The sequence below is a fragment of the Electrona antarctica genome (genome assembly GCF_951216825.1).
Source record: "Electrona antarctica genome assembly, chromosome: 10".
NCBI lineage: Eukaryota > Metazoa > Chordata > Actinopteri > Myctophiformes > Myctophidae > Electrona > Electrona antarctica.
Genome location: NC_136791.1, coordinates 50,066,697 through 50,091,286, shown reverse-complemented (window position 1 = coordinate 50,091,286; position 24,590 = coordinate 50,066,697). Strand labels below are relative to the sequence as shown.

The 24,590-nt window shown below is 42.9% G+C and overlaps 1 protein-coding gene across 2 annotated transcripts in view; it reads left to right on the top strand.

Annotated features, from left to right (window-relative positions):
* Positions 1-23,816, top strand: part of bicc1a (BicC family RNA binding protein 1a) — a 107,896-nt gene extending 84,080 nt beyond the window's left edge. The window contains exons 10-21 of one of the 2 annotated variants that reach the window (XM_079511701.1): positions 721-934; positions 6,346-6,510; positions 8,714-8,910; positions 9,628-9,769; positions 12,825-12,999; positions 14,232-14,379; positions 14,495-14,534; positions 15,662-15,816; positions 16,543-16,699; positions 17,726-17,895; positions 18,458-18,557; positions 20,606-23,816. In XM_079511701.1, coding sequence (XP_079367827.1) covers positions 721-934; positions 6,346-6,510; positions 8,714-8,910; positions 9,628-9,769; positions 12,825-12,999; positions 14,232-14,379; positions 14,495-14,534; positions 15,662-15,816; positions 16,543-16,699; positions 17,726-17,895; positions 18,458-18,557; positions 20,606-20,739 — 1,797 coding nt within the window. In that variant the 3' untranslated portion in view covers positions 20,740-23,816. Of the gene's footprint in view, positions 1-720; positions 935-6,345; positions 6,511-8,713; positions 8,911-9,627; positions 9,770-12,824; positions 13,000-14,231; positions 14,392-14,494; positions 14,535-15,661; positions 15,817-16,542; positions 16,700-17,725; positions 17,896-18,457; positions 18,558-20,605 lie in introns of both variants that reach the window. The other variant, XM_079511700.1, reaches the window with a different exon arrangement.
* The last annotated feature ends 774 nt before the right edge of the window (positions 23,817-24,590 follow it).

Below are 24,590 nucleotides of genomic sequence, written 5' to 3'. Positions count from 1 at the left end.
GCTGAGTGAGATGGATTTTTTATGCTTTGATTAAGAAATACTTTTACTTTGCCCCCCGCCCCCCACGTCTCTCTCTCGTCTCCTGTCATGGTTCTGTTTATCCTCCTAATCTGCACATAATTCCCTCTTCCTTCATTCCTCCCACCCCTTTTCTGCTCCTTTTCCCCACTTTCACTCCCTGTCTGGCGCTATCCTTCCTTCCCTACCCTATCTATATCTCTCTCCAACTCCTACCTTCACCTCTAATCTTCCCGCCCTCCTTTTTTTCTGTTTCTCTGCAACTATTGCTCCCTTTATCAATCCCTTAACAACCTCCCTTGTTTTCTATAATATTTTCACATCCCTGGATCAATTCCCTAACTTGCCAAATACGACTCTCTATCAGCGTTTCCACACCTAAGCGCAAAACGGTCGACAGCCGAGCACGTCTTAAGCTGTGCGCAGCTTATTTTCCAAGTTTTTAGACAGCTGGTGGATGGAAATTAAGCTCCACCTCCGCCGACGACTTGCGCGGAGGAGAGCGTTTCCGGGAATCTGGCCGTCGCGCAAGTCTTCCGCGGAGGTGGAGCTTAATTTCCATCCACCAGCTGTCTAAAAACCCGGAAAAAGAAGCTGCTTACAGCCGAGAACGTGCTCGGCTCTTTCGATAGTGTGGCAGCACCTTGTCTTACTCTGCCTCTCTCTCTCTCTGTCCGTCTCTCTCCCTCTCTCTCTCTCTAGTCTGTGATAGTCAAGAGTGTGGAGAGGAACGCGGTGAACATGTACGAAGCTCGCAAGTTCCTCCTGGGCCTGGAGAACAACGGGGTGTTACTCTCCTCCTCCCCGTCGTCATCAGTGAGCGCCACCGCCACCACCAACGGCCCGTCCCCATCCCCTTTCTGCCCCGTTGGCCTGGACATCCTGGCCTCAGCTGGCCTGGGGCTCAGCACTCTGGGTAAACTCGTTATGTCTAAACTCACTGCAGCTGCCCTGGGGCTCAGCACTCTGGGTAAACTCGTTATGTCTCAACTCAATGCAGTTCAGACTGCAGTTCTTTCACATTGGTCACCCTGTCACATTTATTTGACCTCGCTGCTACATTGTTCAAGAAAAGAGGACAAAGTCGTTTCTTTTGTTGTTGTTTTTTAGTTCCGTCCTTCCTAATCAAAAAAATGTAATGTTTTTGCGGGGGGGGGGGAACTAATGTCCCCATGCATCAATGCCATCTCCACCTCTCTAGCAGTCACTAGTCTAGCGGTGGCCGAACGGTTTGCAGAGCGGTCTTGATACCGGAAGGTCGCCAGTTCGTATCCCCGGACCGGCACGTTAAAATTACCACCGCTGAAGTGCCCTTGAGCAAGGCATTGAACCTCAACCATGAAATGTTCTATGAGCAGGGTCTGGCTGTAAACAAGTCTCGAGCTTAGTCCATTCACCCTGGGTAAACAAAGACCTTTGCTTACTTTGCTTACACACTCGAGACAGAATCTTCCGCCAGTGGTGGGAAATGTATCGATGATCGTCTCCCTGCGAATGTGACAGACTGTTCTTGTGGCTTGTTTGCTCTACAATGCACTAATCCTTTTTTACTGTTCTGACGCAGATCTCGTATACCGAGCTATGACTCATGGCACCGACGACTTCAAACGTTGTACAGTACAAGTCCAAGAGTTGTTTTCTCTGGGAAAACGTAGGTCATTGTGACAGTATGGATTTCATGCCCAGAAGCCTTCCTCGCATGTTGTGCACGTCTTTTGATCAGCCAACCATCACAATATAACCTTGGTGCAAATTTAATTCGCACTACAGTCTTGATTTGAATCACGAGGGAACTCATCACGCGCATATGAATTACTGCAATAAACGGCTGTGTTTGTGGAGGAGTTTACCTGTCTGTAGAAATGACCTCAATGTGAATTAAGGAGTTCGCCCGGTCCAGCCAAGATCAGCTCTTGCGAAATGTTCTTTTAACCCAATCCAAGCCATCCATGAGATATCTCAAGGAAAGCTATTATTACTATTGGCTGTCCACGAGAAACACGAGATTTGATAAAAAAATAAAAAAATATTATTGGTACCTTTTTGTCAGGTGAAACCTGACTAATGAACGCTCATGAAATGTAAGCGACCATTGCACGACTTGGCGCGACCTAGTCATACTGATCTGATTGGCCGCCTCGTCTGCTACGTCTGCCTCCTCTGCCTAAGCCAATGGGAGTGTAGTATGATTGCCTGCCTCCTAAGCTATGCCACACGACGCTCCGCGAAAGGCCGCACTGCTGTGAGCAAGCTTTACCACCAGCAGCCTCGAAGCGACAACAGTCAGCTGTTATGAGCTGGACAGCAGGGAAGCCACAACAAAACACAGTCATTGGCAGAGCTCACACCTGTAATGCGCTTGTTGGATGAATGTTGTGTAGTGTCATGGCCGCCCCAATGTATTTCCAATGGAGGTCACATGGTTTGACACAACATTGTGTTGTATGAGGGGGAGGGGCGCAGTCGAAACACAGCTGAAAGCCATACAACAGACCATGTGACCTCCATTGGAAATGCATTGGGGGCGGCCATTACACTCACAACAAAAATCAGTGTTGCGACCGTGTGAGCTCAGCCATTGAACCACGCACAGAACGTCGGAAACGAACGCAAACAGCCGCGAGGCGAGAGGTTGTGACACACAAACATACACGTTACTAAAATAATAATCGTACTAATATGGGGGGGACGGAGAACACAACGGAGACAAAACACAACGGAGTCAGCGCCGCAAACAACGTCCGTGATGTGATGCGTGAGGTTGTGACACACAAACATACACGTTAACCCTCTTATTGCTATACCTAATTAACTAATTAATGTGCCTTCGGCCAGCATTTTTCAAATGTTTAATTTGTCATTTTAATGCCAATAGAAAAATCCGCGATATACACACTATATCTCATTTTGACGGGGCAAGACTATAGTATTGGGACAATCAGTCCTGATGGTGGCGGTAACGTCACCATTTTGCCGATTCTGACCAAAGAGAGCGAGTGAACAATAACCACTTCCGGTTTGGATCAAAATATCCGGCAGTAGCTTTGCTACTGTGTTACACTCTCAGATGTCCGGAATGCTAAGCTATCATCGTATTTTTCATAACTAAGTCAAATTAAGCTCTAATCAAGCCCAAAACATCGCATTTTACGCAGCGATGCATGCGCGATCACGCGCGTGTGTGATCGACCGTGCACGCGCGGATTTTCGGCCGGTTTTAGGAAGATTACATCGGCCGTTAGCCAAATGAGCAAAAAAAATGCTACATTTTGCGACAATAAGCTCCCGATTATTGGGAATCAATCGATTACGTCCATTACGTCACTGGCCATAAGGGATTTATTGATTTCATTACGTCAATTACGTCAGTGGCCATAAAGGGGTTTTAATAAAGTAATAATCATACTATATACAGTATATATATATATTAGTCAGTTTTGTATTGACTTGATCATTGTTTGCAAACCGTCGGTTTATTGTCATTGTTTATTGTAAACTGTAAAAAGTGTCCTGTAAGTCCATATGGGCTGGGCTTCTTCGGAAGCATGACACTTAAATAAAGAATCAATCATCAATCAATCATACTAATATGGGGGGGGGGAACACAACGGAGACAGCCCTTCTTTCACCTGACAAATATCACTATGTGATCATTTCTTGTTTTCGCTTCCCCGCGCACAGGGTTATTAGTGTTTTTTCTGCTCGGAATGGGATAAAGTACCATGTTTGGGAGCTGATAAAACATTCATCCAAGCTCGTGCTAAAGAAATGAATCGTCCATGCGTTGGTACACAGCCTAGAGTGAGGCCCAAGAGGCCAATAGCAAGAGGTCCCAACTTTGCTTAAAGGACCACTTCACCACTTTTCAACTTCTCTTCCTATAATTGGTCCTAACTAATGTTCATGATAAAATGCCACCATTTTTTCCTACTCAGTCTGTGTCTAATAGGAAGGCTGTGGGCAGTTCAGAAACCCGTCCACCAGTGACATCATCGATGGTGAATCCAAGCTAATAGAAACGGCAGGCTTTCTTTTCCTGAAAAGCTGCAATGCAAAAGTTGAAGCCATCGTTCTCATGATAATAAAAATCTAAATATATTTTAAAACAAATCTTGTTTAAAAAAAAATCTGCCTAATGATGATGTCACTGGTGGACGGGTGTCCAAACTGCCCAAAGCCCTCCTATGAGACACAGACTGAGTAGGAAAAAATGGTGGTGTTTTATCATGAACATTAGTGAGGACCAATTATATGAAGAGATATTGAAAAGTGGTGAAGTGGTCCTTTAACTTCGCGTATCTGTGTGACGTGTGCACGCGCCTTTTTACGAGACGGGAAGCAGGTTGGAGTCTATTCATTTCCAATGCGGGAGATGAACACAGCTTATGAACCATTCCTTAACTCCATGGTCTGAACTAAATACTGGACCTAATCATCACAAGGCACACAATATTTCCAAGATATTCATACTAAAATGGCTTCTTTTAGCGAGACAAATCAGGAGAAAATCTACTTTGTTGCTGGGATAATAAAGTAGATTCCGGAAGAGTCTCTCTGTCCATCTGCAATGTGACAGACGACCCATAGGGGGCACTGGCCCCATATTTAAGATGAGAATATGTGAATGTGAATATTATAACGTGAAATTAATGGACATATTAAAAGTGAAATAAAATGTGTGTTCCAGTGCTTAATAATATAATTCCTCTTAGTGGCTCCAATGAAGTTCGTGCATCTTCGTATCTTTGGTGAGGCTAGACTACAGATATGGAGGGCTATCACTTCCGGGTCGGTCGCAAGGACTGTCTAAAGAGTGGTGCTCCATGGAAGGAAAGAAACATGCGCATGTTTCTTTCCTTCCATGGAGCAACATGGCGTCGCCTGTACGGTCTTCGCGTCTCGTCCTCTATAGACAGTCCTTGGTCGGTCGGATGTGGCTCTTCTTCTTTGCTTATGTCACGCATTTCACTGGCACTAGACTCACGATCCCCCCTATGGCAACGGCATAGAATCGGACCTTAACAGTTTGACGGCATACTGCGCGTTACCCGCATTTTAATCAAATATTCTACGCTGCCGAGATTGTTGTATTACCTTTAGATACGCTGAAGTATTTGGGCTTTTGATCCGCGAAAATCCGACTTAAAATGGTCCGTCGGCATGTTTTGATGATCCACACCAGCGGCCATGTTGGTACGCCAAAAGATCCGCCTCCAAGAGGTGTTGTAGTAGAGACAAAACCCCCGTTCACTTGCATTGGCCTCAATTTCCCAGAAGCCCTAGCAGCGCAGATGATGACTTGATTTCCGGTTTCGTCGTCATAACGCGACGGCCTCGTCATCAGGTCCCGGATAAATGCGCCGTTTCTTTTTAATTATTTTAAAACAGCGAATTAAACTCATTAAACAAATAGCGGGAATGTCGTATTACGCGCGGTCGAACACTGGAGTAAACAATTAGCGGCCGTCATCCATGGTACTACTGTATGTGCAGTGATTTTCATATTGGCTGTCAAAACAATTGTTCCACATTCACGTGCAGGGGAGATGTCTTGGCATTTGACATGTGTTAAGTGATTCATTGCCAGAACATAAAATAGTGGGATTTACGGACAGAACGTGAACTCAAGGCTGCAGCGTTCTTTGCCAGTAGCCACTATCACAATTTATCTGACCAACATAAGAATAATAAGCATTAATACTGTCCAGCAGTACGTCGTACAGCCTGTAGGCTTATCTTTGGAAAAAATCTGCTAATCTGTGCACAGGCAAACATTGACTTTGCATCCTCGTACAGCAGAACCTGATTCTTCCTCTTCTTGTTTGAACACTGGGGCCCATGGGCAAAGTTCTGGACGGCCACATCCTGGTCTATAGTAATTGCTACATGCCTCCCTCCATCAGATTACAGCCCAGTGTGCCAGAAGAATCTCTAGCCTTATTCCTGGAGCCAAACTAGCCCCTTGTTAAACCCACAAGACCTGCTTCTTTCTGTTTTCATACACAGTGTTTGGGGCTGAGACACCGAGCAGCCACATAGTCGGTTTACTCAATAACATGGTGTCATCGAGTACGAGTAGATACAGGATATGTACTTTACATGTCCGTGGCCTCGTAGATTTCAGGAATTTCTTCCTCTCATTTGCTGTCTGGTCGATGGCAATATGATGACATTCCAGTAAAATAGCTTGAGAGCCAGAGTGTGTAAATGTAACATGTGTTTAGCTTGAGAAATGGCCCCGCTCTTTTGACAGGACCACCGTTGATCTCGTTCTCTCTCTCTCTCTCTTTGCCGCCTCCTATGCTCTCCCTCTCTCCTCCCCTCCAGGTCTCCTGGGTGCGACGGCAGCCCACGTCCTGAGCAACTCCCCTGCCCCAAACTCGGTCCTTCTCAACGGCTTGAACTCCTCCATGAACCCCATGCAGACGGCCAGTCCCAACACCCAGACGCCTCCCCCTTCCCTCTGGCCCAGTTCCCTCACCAGCACCCAAGGTCTGTCTGTCTGACTGTCTGTCACCACTAGTGTCTACCGCTTGCGTTGGCCCGACTGGGTTTCTCTAAGAACATCTTGGCACTAAGATGGGTTTGGGGAATCCCGGCCCTAAAAAACCCCAGTGTTACTGTAACTGAACTCTGTGGGCCCTATATTACACCCACTGCAATACGGCACGACAACACATGCAATGTGTGATTTGCTACAGTTGATCGTTCCACACCCAGTGCCGATGTTGTATAACTAGGCACATCTATGAGGTGTTGTCTGGGTGCTTATTGCCATCTTAGGTCAGTCAAAAAGAGATTCTATTGTGAGGACACATTCAGTGTCTCGAGGTGCTGGAAAACTCCACCAGCCTACCTAAAATGACACACTAGCATTTTTACTAGTCCTTACCCGTTCTGAATATATGAACAGCAAATGATGTTCAGTGTGGGTAATCTATCTAATAATTTAGCGATCGCTCCCCCCCCCCCCCCCCCCCCCCCCCCCCCGTGTGGGTCTGTTACACGGAAAAATGTGTCCCAGTATTAATCTGTGTTCACTCGGAAGCCGTCCCAACATGCATTTCACTGGTGACCCGGAAGTGGACGGACAGACAGCGAACGAGCAAAATATACAGCGGGCGAGCGATCGCTAAATTATTAGATAGATGTTATTATTCCCCCCAAAAAACATTTGCTTGCATGATGAAACATGTTCGGTATCATAAATATAAAGTTGTGAACACACCATTTTAACCGGTCATGATTCATGATGCCTGTGGATTTCTTGTTGCAAATGTACAGTATATAAGGTGGCATTCACACCAGCACTACGAATGCTGCTGCGTATTGTCGGAAAGTGCGCTTCGTTTGGCAGGTGTGAAGGCTCATTCGAACTCCGATGCAGATCAAACTAGAATCGCATTCTAGTTCGCCAAAAAAAAACGGGGGTTTCGCTTCGATTCCAAGAGCACGCTGACTTCGATTCACTGCAGGTGTGAATGCAATCTCACCAACACAGTTGGAGACGGAGAGAGGGCATATTTTACACAGCGGTATGGTCCGGACGAGCGCATTAATCAATTGCTTATGAAACGCATCAAAACACTGCAGTGTATAGAATATTCTGTCTGTCTGTCAGTGCGTATGGAGCGCTGTCACTGTGGCCCCTTTTCCACCGGTTGGTTCCCAATGGGAACCGGTTCAGTTCTTTTTGGTTTTTAGTCCATGAGCCAGAGCTCCAACATTGAAACGTTAATTATGAATTGAGTGGGAAAAACCATACCTATTTTAGATTGTTATCACCATTACACTTCCCCAATTGAGTACTTACACGAAGACAATGATTTATTGTATTACAAATTTTACATTTTTAAATATGCAAATGAGGCATTATGTAGGAAAATATGCAAAATAATCGGAAATATGAAAGAGCTACTACTGTGGAAGGGTTATCATGTATTCATTTACTTGTATTGATCCTATAAACAATTTAATATAGGGTATAGTTTGCCCACCAATTTTGGAGCTCTGGCTCATGGACTAAAAACCAAAAAGAACTGAACCGGGAACCAACCGGTGAAAAAGGGGTCTGTGTGTGGGGATCCGAGTGGGGACGTTGTAGTAGTTGTTCAGGGCACATATTCAGTGGGGAGCTGAACTGGAAGGAATTGTATGTCTCTCCACCTGCATTATGCCCACACGGTGAAACTCCTCACTGTCAGGTGAAAAGAATCAGATTGACGGCATTGCATGTGTCGGAGGAGGAGAGGAGACGCATGCTTGTCTACACTCTCCCTAAAAACAACCAGTAGGGGTCAGCAGTGACAAGGAGACTTAGCAAATTGACAGAACAACTACATTGAGAGAAAAAGGGGGTGACTGATAATATAAAACTAATTGGGGGGGGAAAAAGAAAACTTATATCTAAGACAATAACCCATTTTTGGGCGGGAACCCCTTTTGGTGTTAGCATTATGTTATGCTTTAGCTTTTGAAAAATAGCAGATCTACAAGCTCATAGCGCGCCACCGAGTGGCGCGCTACGAGCTTGTAGGTCTGCTATTTTTTGAAAAATCGAAGAACCACTGACATATAGAAACATAGCTTTTTCAGAAAACTGTCGGGACGTAGAAGACATTTTTTAGAATCTGATCTCAGGTCAAAATGGGATAAGTTCAGATTGTCTAACCGTTGATCCCCTCTGCGTCGTCAGGCTTCTCATCTCAGCTGATGCTGCACCCTGCCGCCCAGGCCACCCTGAGCAGCATCCTTCTGTCAGGCGTACAGGGACTGCAGGGATACACCCAGAACACCCCCTCTCCTCCACCCGGTCTGGCACCCATAGACAAGCAGTCCAACGGGGTCCCGGACTGCGCCAAGGGCCATGGCGCACTCAACGGGCATGTGAAGGTACAGGTAGACACACACCATCATCATATAAAATCCTCCACTGTGCGCACACACACAGGGGACCCACACTTGGGTCACGGGATAATGGATATAACTTATTAGGTTGTGGAATTGTGTACATTACCCTCTTCCAACCTGGCATCCCTATATTGGGCAATGTCATTATAGGCAAAATATTTGAAACGGAAAAAGAAATAGAGCTTACTGTAAGTGGCTAACCACTTCCCTATACATAGTTGAGGGGGCTCTATGCCCCCTCCTCTACTCAACACCAAAATGTTAACCAGAGAATAGGGATGCTAGTGTTGGTAATGACACTTTTAAACACTACATTGACTAATCTCTATGTTTTTAAATGTACTTTTCTGATGCTGATAATGACATGTTGTTATTGCATTTGTTTTGAGCAGGCTTTCGTGTGCCTTAAATCTTGAAGCTTGAAGCTTGAATGAAAAATACCTTGTTTTTTGTCAGCCGTATCACTCTGGATTTTTTTTGTGCACTAATGCTTTATCCCTTAAATCATGGCTGTTGTCAGCAGACGGGTTGTGTCCAGACAAGCATCGATCGATATGTTTGTGTCATTGCTGAAAATGTCTGTGTACACCTAGCTAATCTAAATCAAGGAAATGCATGTGAAACTCAATGCTTTCATGTTTATTTCATATGACTGTTGTCTCATGACTGTGTCTCATTGTATGAATTTGTGTCTAATAGCATCCTAGCTCGGTCTATGGACGAATATCCACTGCATCTCTGGCAGAAACCGTTATGAGCCCAACCCAGTGTGACTCCGTCCAGGAGGCCAGTGGACACAACCCATCAGAACCTCTCTCCAGCAAGTCCAACCAAGACGAAGGTATAGTAGACAGTGACCAGACAGTGGCCTTGTGGTTAGAGTGTCCGCCCTGAAACTGGGAGGTCGGGGTTCGATCCCCGGCCGGGTCATACCAAAGACTGTAAAAATGGGACCCAATGCCTCCCTGCTTGGCACTCAGCATCAAAGGGTTGGATTGGGGTGTCAAATCTACTAATCAAATGATTCCCGAGCGCGGCACGGCTGCAGCTCACCGCTCCTTGGCTGCGGCTCACTGCTCCAAGAGATGGGTCAAATGCGGAGAACAAATTTCACTGCGGTAACGTGTGTGACAAATCGTACGACTTTGACTTTGACTTTGATAGTACCACACAGATTCAGGTCCATTTCAGCACTGTTGGGTTTATTCTTCCTGGATGTTTGACATTGAGTATTGTCAAAACTGTGTAGCACATATTGCAAATAATTCCTAATTCTTACCCGAGTGAAATAACATCATGAACGGTGTGGGTATTTTGACTCTGGACGAGTCCTGGACAGGACCTGCAGTCTATGCATAATTTACCTCAACCCACTGCAACCAGCATTTATGTAACCCTACAGTACTTTTAAGTGGAAAAAAATGCCCTGAATGAACATATTCATATTTCTTTGCAATGCTCCGCGCGTGGCTCACACAGGTCGGTAGTGGCATTGCTACCCCTTCTCTGACGGTGTTTATGGGGCTGGAACGGAGACAGATTAACTGCTGGTCGACCAGTGGTTCAGAAAGGCCCTCAATTTCCCCCTGGTTCTTAACACGTGCGGTTTCCCCTCCAACCATTCCTCTCTCACGCGTCTCACTTTACCGTGGTGTTTTCCTGAGCCATGTCTCCTCTGGTGCGGCGTGTCCCAGTAAGGTTTCCTCTGCTGCCTCCTCCCCCTGACCGCCTCCTGTGTCCCTGAATGTGTTTGGACCAGTGGTGGAAAAAGTACTTGCATGTTTTATTTAGGTAAAAGCATCAATACTGCAATGTAGAAATACTAGAAAGTAAAAGTCCCGGAATTCAAAAAGTATGCAAAGGTATTCATCACATCAAAATGTAGATCCAAAAGTAGAAAGTGCTCATGCAGAATGTCCCATTTCAAGTTTTCAAGTAAGGTATACAAAATACAAATCGTTTGAAAATGGCAAATCTACAATGTGACGCATTTTTAGGCTATTTTCTAATAGGGCTGAATGTATGGTTAATGTATGTTTTGTAATAATAATAAAAATCTACAAAGTAACTAGTAACTAGTTTTCAAATAATTGTAGTGGAGTAAAGGTACAATATCTGCCTCTAAGATGTAGTGGAGTAGAAGTAAAAGTATAGAAAATTGTAAATACTCCAGTAAAGTACAAATACCTCAAAATTGTACTTAAGTACAGTACTTGTGTAAATGTACTTCTTTACTGAATGTGTTTGAACTTGCTGGGCGCAGCCCGCCACGACTCTCCCCTCCCCTCCCCAGCTCTGTCGGGGCGAGGGAGGCCGGCATAGCAGTCCAGCACAAAGCCCAAGAGAGCATCATTAGGTTGACTGACATCATATTATTTTACGCTAACAGAGGGGGGCACAAGCTACGCTTGCAAATGCACACTTGTTCAAACCCATATGCACACAGAGAAGCTTGTGTATGGGTTTGAGTTGCACTCGTTGCCCCACTCGTCCCATTCGGGAATGCCAATGCGCACACACGCAAAAACGCATACACAAATGCATACATAGTATACTACCCTACCGTACCAGACATACTACCAGCATGTTACTGGCTGGCTGAAAGCAGAGCAGTAAGGGAAAATCCTCTGAAATTGCAACTTCTCGGTCCTTAATTAATCCAGGTGCCAACTGAGACTTTTCACTTACATGCACACACACCACCACATACTGTACAACACTTAGATTTCTAGTCCTAGTCCTTATCCGTTCGAATATATGAACAGCAAATTATGTACAGTGTGGGCAGAGTAAGACAGAGACAGATTTATCCCCCAAAAAGCATGTTTTTGCAACCAACGTTTAACATTTTTGCATTTGCGACGCCCCCTATGGATGAAAATGGAATTGCCTTTGGATCTCTGTGATTAACATTTGGAGTGGATTGGACATTCCATTCGTGATTTGTGGCATTTTTGGTAAAATTGGCCCCTCCCACTAACTTTGGAAGCCGATTAGAGCCGAACAATAAGAATTCTGGCTGGCTGTGGCGTTTTATTCGGATAGGTCCAGAGAAAATGTGTGCCGATTTTTGTGAGATTTGGACAAAATCTGTAGGTGGAAGAGTGTTTTGAAGAAAATTCAAAATGGCGCAAAATCGATCCTGGGGGAGATGCGTGATTTTACAACCTACGGTTCAAGAGTTATAAGGCGAATTGTAAAGTGGGCTGTTATAGCGCCACCATGAGGCCGACTGATGTAATTATTTATTACATTTATTTTAATCATTATTATGAACCTCCCCTCCAAGTGTTGTAACTGTAGCCCTTACGGTTTCTGAGAGAAAAATACTTGAATGTGAGTTTTCACATTTTCCCATATAGGTTGATTGGAAAATGTAATTAACTAATAAATGTAATTAACAGCGTTACATTTTTGTTAAATTGAAAAAAGGGCTCCGTTAAGACCTCCATAATGTAATGGTTAATGCCTGTGTGAATATTCAGAGCGATTGGTGTAGCCAGACAGACATTCGGACATTGCTTAAATTATGTTAGATGTGCGTGCGTACACACACACACACACACACACACACACACACACACACACACACACACACACACACACACACCACTTTATAGTGAGTGAGTCAGTCACAGGTGCTGAGAATCGACCGTGCTCAACTACATGCATGGCATAGAACGGAAAATGAGAAGAAACATGAGAAATATTTTGACCTTGGTTGTCATAACACTGTCACTTCTGAGTGTTTCTTTAAAGACAGTTGTAACCTTTGGGTCTCCGCTTTCCCATTGCCGAAGAGTGTTAGGAGATGAACAACGAAACAAAGTGGAACAAAACACAATATAATTTTAACATTATGTTAATGTTTTGCTTTCGTTCTCTCTTTTCCCCAGGCTCCGACACGTTTGTGGAGGTAGGCATGCCCAGAAGCCCCTCACACTCGGCCAATGGCAACGAGCTGAAACAGATGCTGGCTTCCTGTAAGACGTCGTCCGGGAAACGACAGGCTGTGGAGCTCCTGCAAGGCACCAAGAACTCTGAATATCTACAGTATGTCGGAATGAACAGGTCTGTACTAGGACATGTACAGCAGGGGTAGGACACCTTAGGCACGGGGGCCAACATTGGCACAGGGGAGGGTGATCTAGGGGTGTAACGATATAGGAACTGCATCGAATAGTCGTTTTTAATCTCAAGAATCGAAGTATATCGAAATGTAAACGGCAACATTGACGTTTGTATCGTATCGTTTTGCAATACAAATAATCTATATCGAATCGTTTTGCAATGCAAATAATCGATTGTATCAATACTATCAAGTACTTTAATTTTAACCCATTTTGGGCGGGAACCCCTTTTGGTGTTAGCATTATGTTATGCTTTAGCTATTGAAAAATAGCAGATCTACAAGCTCAGCGCGCCACCGAGTGGCGCGTTACGAGCTTGTAGGTCTGCTATTTTTGAAAAATTGAAGAACGACTGACATAGAAACATAGCTTTTTCAGAAAACTGTCAGGATGTAGAAGACATTTTTAGAATCTGATCTCAGGTCGAAATGGGTTAAGAAGAAAAAAGAAAGAGGGGTTTAATTACTTTCCCATTCAATATCGCTATGCTTGATCTATTGATACATGTGTGTATTCTGTGTTCATGTCAAGGTGGAGTTGGTCTATATGTGATCAATTCTAATGTCGATGTATTTGCCAGATGATCACTGTTTACTTATTTATATCCATATTCATACATTGTCCCTTGAAAAACCTGCACTATCCACATGTTTCACACAGATTTTGGGCTCCATCTTGCGCCACCCCTTACCCATTATCCCTAAACGTATTTGCTATTTTTTTACTATTTTAAAACATTTACGGTAAAAATAGTTCAACCAGCCAATCTACATCGACACATTGTTAGCTTGTAGATCGGCTATTTGTACTATTTTAAAATGTTTTAAAATAGTAAAAAATGGCAAAGTTTAGGGATACGGGGTAAGGGGTGGCACAAGATATAGGGCTTAGTCTCTTTGCTAAATAGTTACTGTATCGATTTTAAATCATTGAATCGTATTGTATGTATCGCCATAATGAACCAATATCGTCCATGTATCGTATCGTCAACCATGTATCGTGATATACGTATCGTGTCCCTGTTAAAATGTATCGTTACACCCCTAATAAAAAAATGTGCGGCATGTTACACAGTGCTATTCTTTGCCCGTACTACTTGCCACACGTGAACCATTCATTACTCAAATGTTTAATCCTGGCGTTATCTTACAAATGTCCTCACACTCCAAACAGTTCCGACTGTTTTGAGTCAGACGCTGAGTCCAGTCCGTCAGACAGTCCTGTGGCAGATAAGAGGGCGCCAGGGAGCGAGCGGGCGGCAGAGAGGGCAGCGCAAATGAATGAGAGAGAGAGGATCCAGTCAGCCTTTGCCAACATGCAGGTACACACAGATGTATGTAAACACGCGTGTTATTTATTATTTACATGGATACACTGGTTATACATTTTATTGGAAGTCAATGGTGACGAACTAATGTCGCCTAATGTCTTTTCAGGCTTTCGACTATGAACAGAAAAAGCTGTTGGCAACCAAAGGTAAGTGCTGATCCGTCTCCGCTATCTCATTACTTATTTACCTTCTGTGTAAGTCCGTTGTAGATGTTGGGCATCTTGGTAAATGAAGTGAGATAAACCAAAGATCACAGAAGATTGAATCCTCAACACAGCCAACATCTCTAAGATTTTGTTTCTGAACACATCATGCAAAAAGTGATGGCTGAAAACGTGTAAAACAAATACTGAACCGTGCAGAGTTGTGGAGTTAGACCATTTAAACAGTTTTTCACTGTTTTTGTGTTCATTATTGTGGGGCGGGGCTGAAATCATAGCTTGATGACACACTGTAGGCATATTCCAGTGTGCCATTGACTGTCATTAGTTAGTTCCGCTGGAGGAGTACAGCCCTCTCTCTCTCTCACTCACTCTCACACTCACTCTCACACACACACACACACACACACACACACACACACACACACACACACACACAGCTGGACACATTTTCAATTCCTGAGTGCCTATAGTTTTATAGCTCAAATCTTTATAGAATAAAAACACATGGTTAAAATGGTTAAATGGTTAAAACACATTATTCTGTTGCGTGACAAACTTAAAATACATGCTTTAGAGGGTCTTTAACCCATTTTGGGCGGGAACCCCTTTTGGTGTTTTAAACATTATGTTATAATTTAGCTATTGAAAAATAGCAGATCTACAAGCTCTGAGTGGCGCGCTATGAACTTGTAGGTCTGCTATTTTTGAAAAATCGTTAAAATGTGACTACAATTTTTCAGAAAATTGTCATGATTTAGAAAACCTTTTTTTTTTAATTTTGACGTCAGGCCTGAATGGGTTAAGAGTGTGTTCTGTCAAACTGCCCTTGAGAAAGGCTGCATAAAATAATGCATAGAAATGTTATGACAAAGCATTGTGTGTGTGTGTGTGTGTGTGTGTGTGTGTGTGTGTGTGTGTGTGTGTGTGTGTGTGTGTGTGTGTGTGTGTGTGTGTGTGTGTGTGTGTGTGTGTGTGTGTGTGTGTGTGTGTGTGTGTGTGTGTGTGTGTGTGTGTGTGTGTGTGTGTGTGTGTGTGTGTGTGTGTGTGTGTGTGTGTGTGTGTGTGTGTGTGTGTGTGTGTGTGTGTGTGTGTGCGTGCGTGTCCTCTAGCCATGCTGAAGAAGCCAGTGGTGACTGAGGTTCGAACCCCCACCAACACATGGAGCGGCCTGGGCTTCTCCAAATCCATGCCAGCAGAAACCATTAAGGAGCTCCGCAGGGCCAACCATGTCCCCTACAAACCCAGCATGAGCACCACCTACGAGGTAGTGGAACCCAAGCCCTGACTCTCATTCTAGAATCTTTACCATAAGAGTTATATGCCATTTGGAGTGTAAGATAGTGTTGATTTTGAATAAAGTCAACTGAAATGTTTTAGTGTTAGTCGAGTTTTAGTCGACTAAATATCGTACGATTTTACAGTTCATTTTGTCGACGAAACTATTTTGGCAGGCCTTGATGGTGTCGTAATGAAGCAATAAGACACAAGATTTGTGTAGGTTACCTCATAGAGTTATAAACGATAGAGGGAGGACCGGAGTAACATCCCTACACGGCGGCAGTTAAGTTGTTAAGTTGGGAGAACACTAGAACAGATTTTTTTGTGTACATGTATGTACATTTTACTGTACTCAACAGTAACTTGAGTTAACTAACTATTTTGAATTCTAATTATAAAGTGGCAGTCCCAGATAGTGATCCTAGTGACTGCTTACATAAGGGTCCATTTGTACACTCATGGAGTTACAAATGGATAAATTAACCCATTTTGGTGTTAGCATTATGTTATGCTTTAGCTATTGAAAAATAATAGCAGATCTACAAGCTACGAGCTTGTAGGTCTGCTATTTTAGAAAAATCGAAGAACGACTGACATAGACACATAGCTTTTTCAGAAAACTGTCAGGATGTAGAAGACATTTTTTGAATCTGATCTCAGGTCAAAATGGGTTAACACGGAGTCACCCGCTAATCCGACTGGTCTCCCTCAGGGCTGCCCCCTTTCCATGTCCAACTCTGGCAGCCGAGAATGCCTTGGGACCAGGAGCGACTCAGACAACTGGCGAGACAGGAACGGTGGCATCCTGGTCGGCCATGCTGAATTCCCCACCACTGTTGGCAGCCCCAAGAGGAAGCAGAACAAATCTGGTCAGCTTAGCATCTTTTTGCAGTAACTGTATATCTACTGTAGCGACTGCGAGTATTGGCAAGTACCCGAAGAGCTTTGAGGACCACTATTATGAATGTGTATTAGTTCATTTTAGTCTTCCAAGTACCGTCGATTAACCTGGAAACATCAACATTATAGCAGAATTGTTTGTGACGGAGTAATCGGTTAAAACGAAATTAACCACTTACTGTATTATGGAGGATTGTTTCTTTCTGCCCATAATTATGTGCCCAAAATAGGGCTGCCAAGCTGAAATTTGTTAATTACAACAAACCTTTGTATCGCTTGAATTCTGAGGGGCAAAAAAAAAAAAAAAAGAACACACGATCGAGACGATTTGTTTGCTGCATTGTCCTCAGCAGTATTTGAGAAAGCTGGCATTTAAAAGTGCAGCTTGCTAATGCTGCTGTCTGTGTTGATAAACTGATAGCAGAGAGTTCTCATCGATTATGTTTACCTCTGAGAAAAACACCACCCACTCACTTTCCAATGTTTCATTCTGAGCATGAAAGTGGGAAGATCATTCTGTGTGTGTGTGTGTGTGTGTGTGTGTGTGTGTGTGTGTGTGTGTGTGTGTGTGTGTGTGTGTGTGTGTGTGTGTGTGTGTGTGTGTGTGTGTGTGTGTGTGTGTGTGTGTGTGTGTGTGTGTGTGTGTGTGTGTGTGTGTGTGTGTGTGTGTGTGTGTGTGTGTGTGTGTGTGTGTGTGCGCGCGCGCAAGCCTATTTAGTCACAAAGGAGAAATAAGCTACCGCATCAGTGAGGCTACTGGCATGAAACAAATGTTATTGCCCTCCTCAAAATGTTATTAACAGATATTCTGTGTTTTGTGGTAAAGGTTATCAATGTTATACTTATAATATAGCTGCATGTGTTGAGAGATCAATTTGAACATTCTCAGTTATTCCCTTGTGACTAAACTGAAAAAGCAATACAAATTTGAATCATAAAAAAAAATCACATACTGTAATGTATAATATAATAACAAATGTTGTGTGTTTTTACAGCTGCAGAGCACTACCTCAGCAGCAGTAACTACATGGACTGCATCTCTTCTGTGACCGGCAGCAATGGATGCAGCCTGAACCTGAATTCATCTCTCAAAGGCTCTGACCTGCCTGAGCTCTTCAGCAAGCTGGGCCTGGGGAAGTACACCGACGTGTTCCAGCAGCAAGAGGTACGTATCACCGTCACTGAGAGCCCATCTCAGTGCCTTATTAGGCGTACCCAGTTTTTGATGACATCGGTTTTGTTTGTTTGTTTTCACTTACAAGAATATTTAAACATGATACACAAAGTCAATAAGAATGTGAAGGAGAATGCTTAAAAACCCTGTAGGGTTTTGGCAATTATGCAGCTGACGTCTCCCTAATTTGTTCCTGTCATTATAGGCGAAGATTTTCAAAAGTTTAAAATAGCCAACCTCCATTCTCGCACTGTATTGTGATGCCTTGTGAGCTTGATCAGCTATTTTTGAATTTTCTATTTTTGAAAAACAAATTGATTAGATTTTTCTTTTCTTTTCTTCTTTTCCTTTTATAAACACAATATTGGTAAAAAAAAAAAAAACATTGGTAATCGGTGGACTAGGACTCCACATCAGTCGGGTTGTATTGGATAGCTGCCTTATTGCAATATTTGCGGTGGATTCTACACCTTCATCTTTACTAGAACATTGGCAGTACGTATTGACATATAGTTTGATGGTAGTGTTGACTGTGGTTGGATGTGGATTCCAGATTGACCTCCAGACGTTCCTAACTCTGACAGACCAGGACCTGAAGGAACTGGGCATCACCACATTTGGAGCCCGGAGGAAAATGCTACTTGCCATCTCAGGTACAATATTAGTGTTCAATTCTATGGTGCTCCCGTTAGTGTCGTCTGTAATGAATAAAAATGAGTGCCAACCGTAATTGCACGAATAAAAGCATCAACATGTATGAATAAGGAATCAACATTGGATATAATTTCACATAGTTTCATCAGCATGATGATGCGCGTAGCCTGCAACAAAAGTATTTCCGTTAAGTTAATTTCCTTAAAATTAACGTTCTATATTATGCTGATATTGATTATTTTTGGGGGTGTCTTGTCCCTAGAATTAGTTAAAGAGGTTGTTATACTTTGGTCTCTATTCTCTCTTTGATCAATAAGTGCGTAAAGACATACCATTTTTGTTCGCCCAGTGTCCCATAAAAGCTAGAGCCGCATCTCTGTACTGTTCTACATACTGTATGTATAATGAAAGCAGAAATTCAGAAAAATGTGTAAGAATTGCACACACACCCATATCCACATACAATTATTGTTGTCACACTAGAGCACTAGAGCACTCTGAGCTCAACCTCCCCCCTTTGGTGTGGGATGTCATGGCATGAGCGCACTGTTCTGTCTTGATAGTCAGTCACTGCTGCCAACTAGACCGTAGGCCCTGCCAACTCTGAGATGCAGTGTGAAATTAGCTTATATGGTTTTCATTAATTACTTGTAGATTATTATATCTGCCACATGCCCGTGTGGCACCCCAGTTACACATACAGAATCTGGTCCAAGACTTGTCAAAACTGAAGCAGAGAATTTATTCTGCCATGTGGATTTGAAAGAAGAGGCACTTTTTTTCTATCGGCGAACCATAGTAGAGCCGATCAAACCGTTTTCTCACTACGATTACTGTTGTGAATAATCTATCTTGTAGAAATTACATAACATGGGAGTTGGACAAATTCTTATCAGATGATGTTGATATTGCTCCCCTTGCAGCAGCTGCCACCTTATATTGACCTTAAATTTAAAATGCATGTAATGGTTTTCACAGTTCATTACAAATGTCATTATTTTGGATATTGCTGTGCGGTGAGTTTAGAGTTTGCATAATATTTGTTTTATCGTGTTATTGTTGCGATCAGGAGCTTTAAGACATTGATCTGCTGTTAACATTCTGTTAAAAATGATTAAAGATGGGTTCGATTTCCGCTGGGGACGCTGTCCCTGGAAACTCCCCCCCGTCAGGTGAAAAGAAGCGGCTTGGATGCTCATGCATTGAAGCATGAGGTCAGTCCATTGTTCTCCCCAGGTTGGCAGAGGGAGTGTAGCGCCCAGGATTACATGAGATAATTGACACTGGGTGGAAAAAAAAGGTTAAAGAATTAATCAGAGCCAGGGTTTGACAGCAAGGACTGCTGGAGAAATGTTCATGCATGGTCAATATGGTGATTATTGTGGAAGAAGAGAGGGTGCCCCAGGGCCACGGTTTGGTTCCATGTCTGTGCTGCACAGCCAAGAACAGGTCAGTGCTGATCACTGCTGAAAAAACTCAATCAATCTCTCCTTTCAAAAAGAGAGAGTGCCAGTCAATCTGGTCCAGGTTTGCACTTCCAGTATTGTATGCCAATGAAAAGAGAAGTTGGAATGATCTACTGTACCACCTGTCAGATAATCAGACTGAAGGTTTTTGCTGGCAGGGACAGAGACACGGCCATCATGTGAATAATTCACAGATGCGGGGTTGTTGTGTTGACTTATTTTCATGAAGGTATTTTGACCGGCCTGCGGGGATCGATCTGACACGCAAAACCAGGTGGCTACGAAAAAGAAACTCTTGGTTGACGTGAGCCATCCTGTTTGGCAATTTGATGGCAATTTTCTTGTCCGTGTCAATCGAGTCATACCACAAGGAAAACAAAATGAATATGTCCCCCGGTTGTATTTAATCCAATCACGTCATGGTGCACTATAGTTTACATAACATGAGTACAGTCAGTCACATCAGAACTGTCAAGAGTTCTCTCAATGGAAAACATACCGTGTTTGTGTGGAATCTTTTTCATCATGCATCCTGTGACTGAGCGTTTTGCGGTTTGCTTTTCTTTATTTGTTTCCTGCAGAGTTAAACAAGAACCGGAGGAAGCTGTTTGAGCCACCCAATCCCATCAGGTCTTCTTTCCTGGAGGGAGGTGCCAGCGGTCGTCTCTCTCGCCAGTTTCACGCAGACATGGCCAGCATCAGCGGCCGGTGGTAGGAACCCCCCAGACCCCTCCATGCTGCCCCAGAACTGTCCGTGATGGAGACCAAGCCTCCAGTGCCTTTCTCTAGACCTCAGTAGCCCAGGATTCAACCTGTCCAGGCTAGTAGTGGTCTACTGTAGTTCTACTTGTTGCCAAATGAAAAAAGCCATAGTTTTAACATGAATGAAGTGCCATTTAAGGAAGAAGGGATTTTTTTTATATGAAGGTTGTTCTGGAAATAAGGGTACTGTCCAGTATTTTGTCCACTTTTTTTTGGTCGAAGGGAACAGGCAGAATGATTAGTACAATCATTTTCCACATTGATACAATCTACATTAGTTGTATTCTGTTGTGTCAATGACATGCACTTTAACAATACTAGACTTTTGCCTGTGAAAGCCTGATTTCCTATGCATTTGTTTTATTAACTCAAAGCACAGATGTATTTTGTACCTAGCCAAATGTAAGCACTTAACCAGTGAGATTAGGGCGTTGTGAAACCAAGCGGAAACCAGGTCATCGTGCCAAAGCAGTGACATCGTCGAACCTTGACACACACCAAAAAAAAGATATCATCATTGACATTTTGACCTTTGGCTGGCCTCAGTGTTTTGTGATTGGTGGACCTTCCTCTGATGTATTCTGTGTCCAGCAACAGGCTCCTGCAGCTGTCTTGCAGTTAAAACAAAAACAAAATCTAATATTTTGTACTCGTGTTACGATTTTTTATTTTTTATTATCATTTTAGGGGAAGGGGAGGAGTGTTTAATGGTAATCAGTTTACATATATATTTTGTATGGTTTCCTTTTTTTTTATATATATGTTTATGAATGAGTTTCTATGATTTGTAATTAGATTGTTATTAGTGACTTTGATAGCCCTTTTTTTTCCTTTTTTTTTTTCTTCTGCCCCATAATCTGTGGAGCCGTTATATGGCTGCGCCATTGGACCGCAGCAGAGTGACGAGGCAATTAGTCCGAGCGCTACAGGCCTCTCTCTCTCTGATTGTGTCAATAGGCATCTCTCTGTGGTTCTGTTCCCTTTCTGTTTGTTGAGAGTACGTGGCCTTTTGTCTTTGTTCATGGTATTTTGTCAGTGTTGGCCTCTCTGTGGGCCCCCTCTGTGTGCATGGAATCTGTGTGTTTGAAACACAATCTATGCTAGAACTGTACGCCTTTTGTCTTCCTTACCTCTCACGGTCTCACTGAGAGCGGGGGAAAACATCCATTTAGAAGTGTTCATCAAGTCCAGCCATCGTGTTTTGTTAGTGAAAATGCCAACATGCATTACTATAGTACTTCAGCAGGGAGTAGTTCATTTTCATAGGAAGAATAACATTTTGTTGTAAACTTGACTGACATTACTTCCCAGCTTGGAGGTACCATCCACAGTATACTCTTAGCCATGTTATAGATTCATGTGATAGCGTCTTGAATACGTTTCATTTATTGCTTGGTCCACTTAATCAAAACCAACAGACCATGCTATTTCAAATGATAAATAGAAGTCTAGGACGTTCTAGTCATTTGTGCAATCTAAACACAATGGAAGGAAATCTGAATCAGCTGTGTGCTTGATGAAGTAAGCAGCAGCAGCAGTGTTCGTAGCGTCGAAGCGTGTGCCTGTTCTGGGCTTTTTGTTTTATGTTTTAGTTAGGAGACATCCTTCCTGAGGGTTCATTAACTTTGGATGATTACAGAATGTAAAATTCATCTTGAGGATTTGGCTTTGAAGCTGAACCGTTAACCCCCCAAATCCCAAAGAATCTTGAGTGTTCTTAAAGGATCAACTGCACTTAAAGTGAACTGGTCCAAGCATCATCGTGGAATATTAGATTTTGACGAAACTAATTGAATGTAGTACAGTAGGAACAAAGACTAATTAGGACCGTAGACATTAACTTATCGTTTTTGGTAAATGAGAGTATTTTGTGTAGTTGAGTAAGTGGAATACATTTCTGAGAAATGTATACGAGCACAGTAATTAAATCTGTAACGGTTCTAAGCGATTGCAGTAACACCATGAACCGTTACACCAGCAGAGGGCGGTCGGTCACTCATCAGTGCTAGCATCAATTCCCTGTTTCAGATTGACTTTTTGTTTATTATCACTCATCGCATAATAACCACTTCTCATGCTAACCTCTCGTCCGATTTGAGCCATTCTCAATGTGGTTGTCAAGAAAATAACATTATGCTAAATAATATTGTGACATGGTTGCTATTGCTAACCAGGAATTTGTTTTTATTTTATTTTTTTTCCTTTTTTTCGGTTTAGAGAAAGATGGAGGGGCAAGTAGCTAATGTAGAAAGGGGTTCTTTATCTTGAGAGGAGACCCAGCGCTTAGTCGCCCCCCCACCCCACACTCATCATGGTACTACAAGTGAAAATGTTGGAACACTGTTTCTCTCAGTGTCATGACTCGTGTTCCTGCCTAGCAGACATTTGTTTTCGTCCGGGCCAAGTGTCACCTTGTTTGGATGTGTTTTTGCTCACAGGGCAATAATAGGTTCTAGTCTTATCAAGTGAATGTTGTTTAAAACAAAACGGAACAAATAATAAGAGAATAATTGATGCATGTTATTGCAGATTAATGAAGGGACTTGTTTTGTAGTCAGAAGCGTTTTACCGCTTATCTAGTCTATGCCCTTGATTGAATGGAAATTATGTCTATATTTTGTTGTGTGTTAGTCACACAGTTGTTGTTCCCAAAGGGATTTATTTGTAAGGGTCTACTTTGTACTGCATTAGACCAAATGGTACATTTACGATGAATGTAAACCACTAAGGAACTAATGTAATGCCTATACGACTTTTCGTCTCATGCAACTGTTTGTGTGAGGGGGGAAAGGTACAGTTCTGCACAAGGTTCCACAGAATTCAAGAGTAAACGTTGCATTTCTGGCCATTGCTCTTTTCCACTGTGTCATATGTTGATGCAACTGTTATTCTAACTGTATTTGTAGTGCAGATATATTCATTGGGAGGATTTTATTTTTTGGTGTAATTGTGAAATGGGCAAAAAAAATGTTGTTTGTTCAAACATTGAAATTCTATTACAGTACAAAGTAAATAAATGTATACAGCCCATTTTTGTCTTGTTTGACCTCACTACCGTATAGGTTTATACTTTATATTACCAATATTATTCACTAGAATGATGCACATGCCATGGAATGTTCATCTAAGGCTAGGTAAGTGACTACATCCTAGCCTATACCATAAGCTGAAGATGTTGCTATTGACCATATGTTTTCTGCTTTAGTATACGGTTTTATCATGTACTATTCATAATGTCAAACTACCACAGGCAAATGTTAATGTCATGTACAATTTTACAGAATTAATTGACTCTTAATAGAGACACACCAGGACACAGAATATTCTGCATACAGACACACCAGGACACAGAATATTCTGCATACAAGAGGACAAATTCTCAAACTAAAGTATGATTCTAAATCATATTTTTGCGTTGTCCTACCTGCCAGTGCCTACTATAACCCTTGTTTCAGACAATATTTCAATCTCACCAAAGTAAATTGTTCAGTTGCAGTGGGTTGCTTTCCCTCCGGGGTGTGCTGTGATTCTGTCAGCATGTACAGTAATCAATTCCCCCTGTAATGAAATCAAGACTGGGCCAAAAGGTCAGCAGAGAACATTTAAGTGAGGTCACCAACACAACAGTAGCCTGTAGTCCCTGTACACTTCCCCCCTCACTGCTACAGATTAACTTCTGCCCTCTTTTACTTGCCACTGTGTTTCCATTTCACATCAAATAGGGCCTCCACAACACAACCGTTTTGTCATGGCATTTGCTGAAATGGAATTCTGCGATGACTGTGCTCTGAATGCTGACTGCCG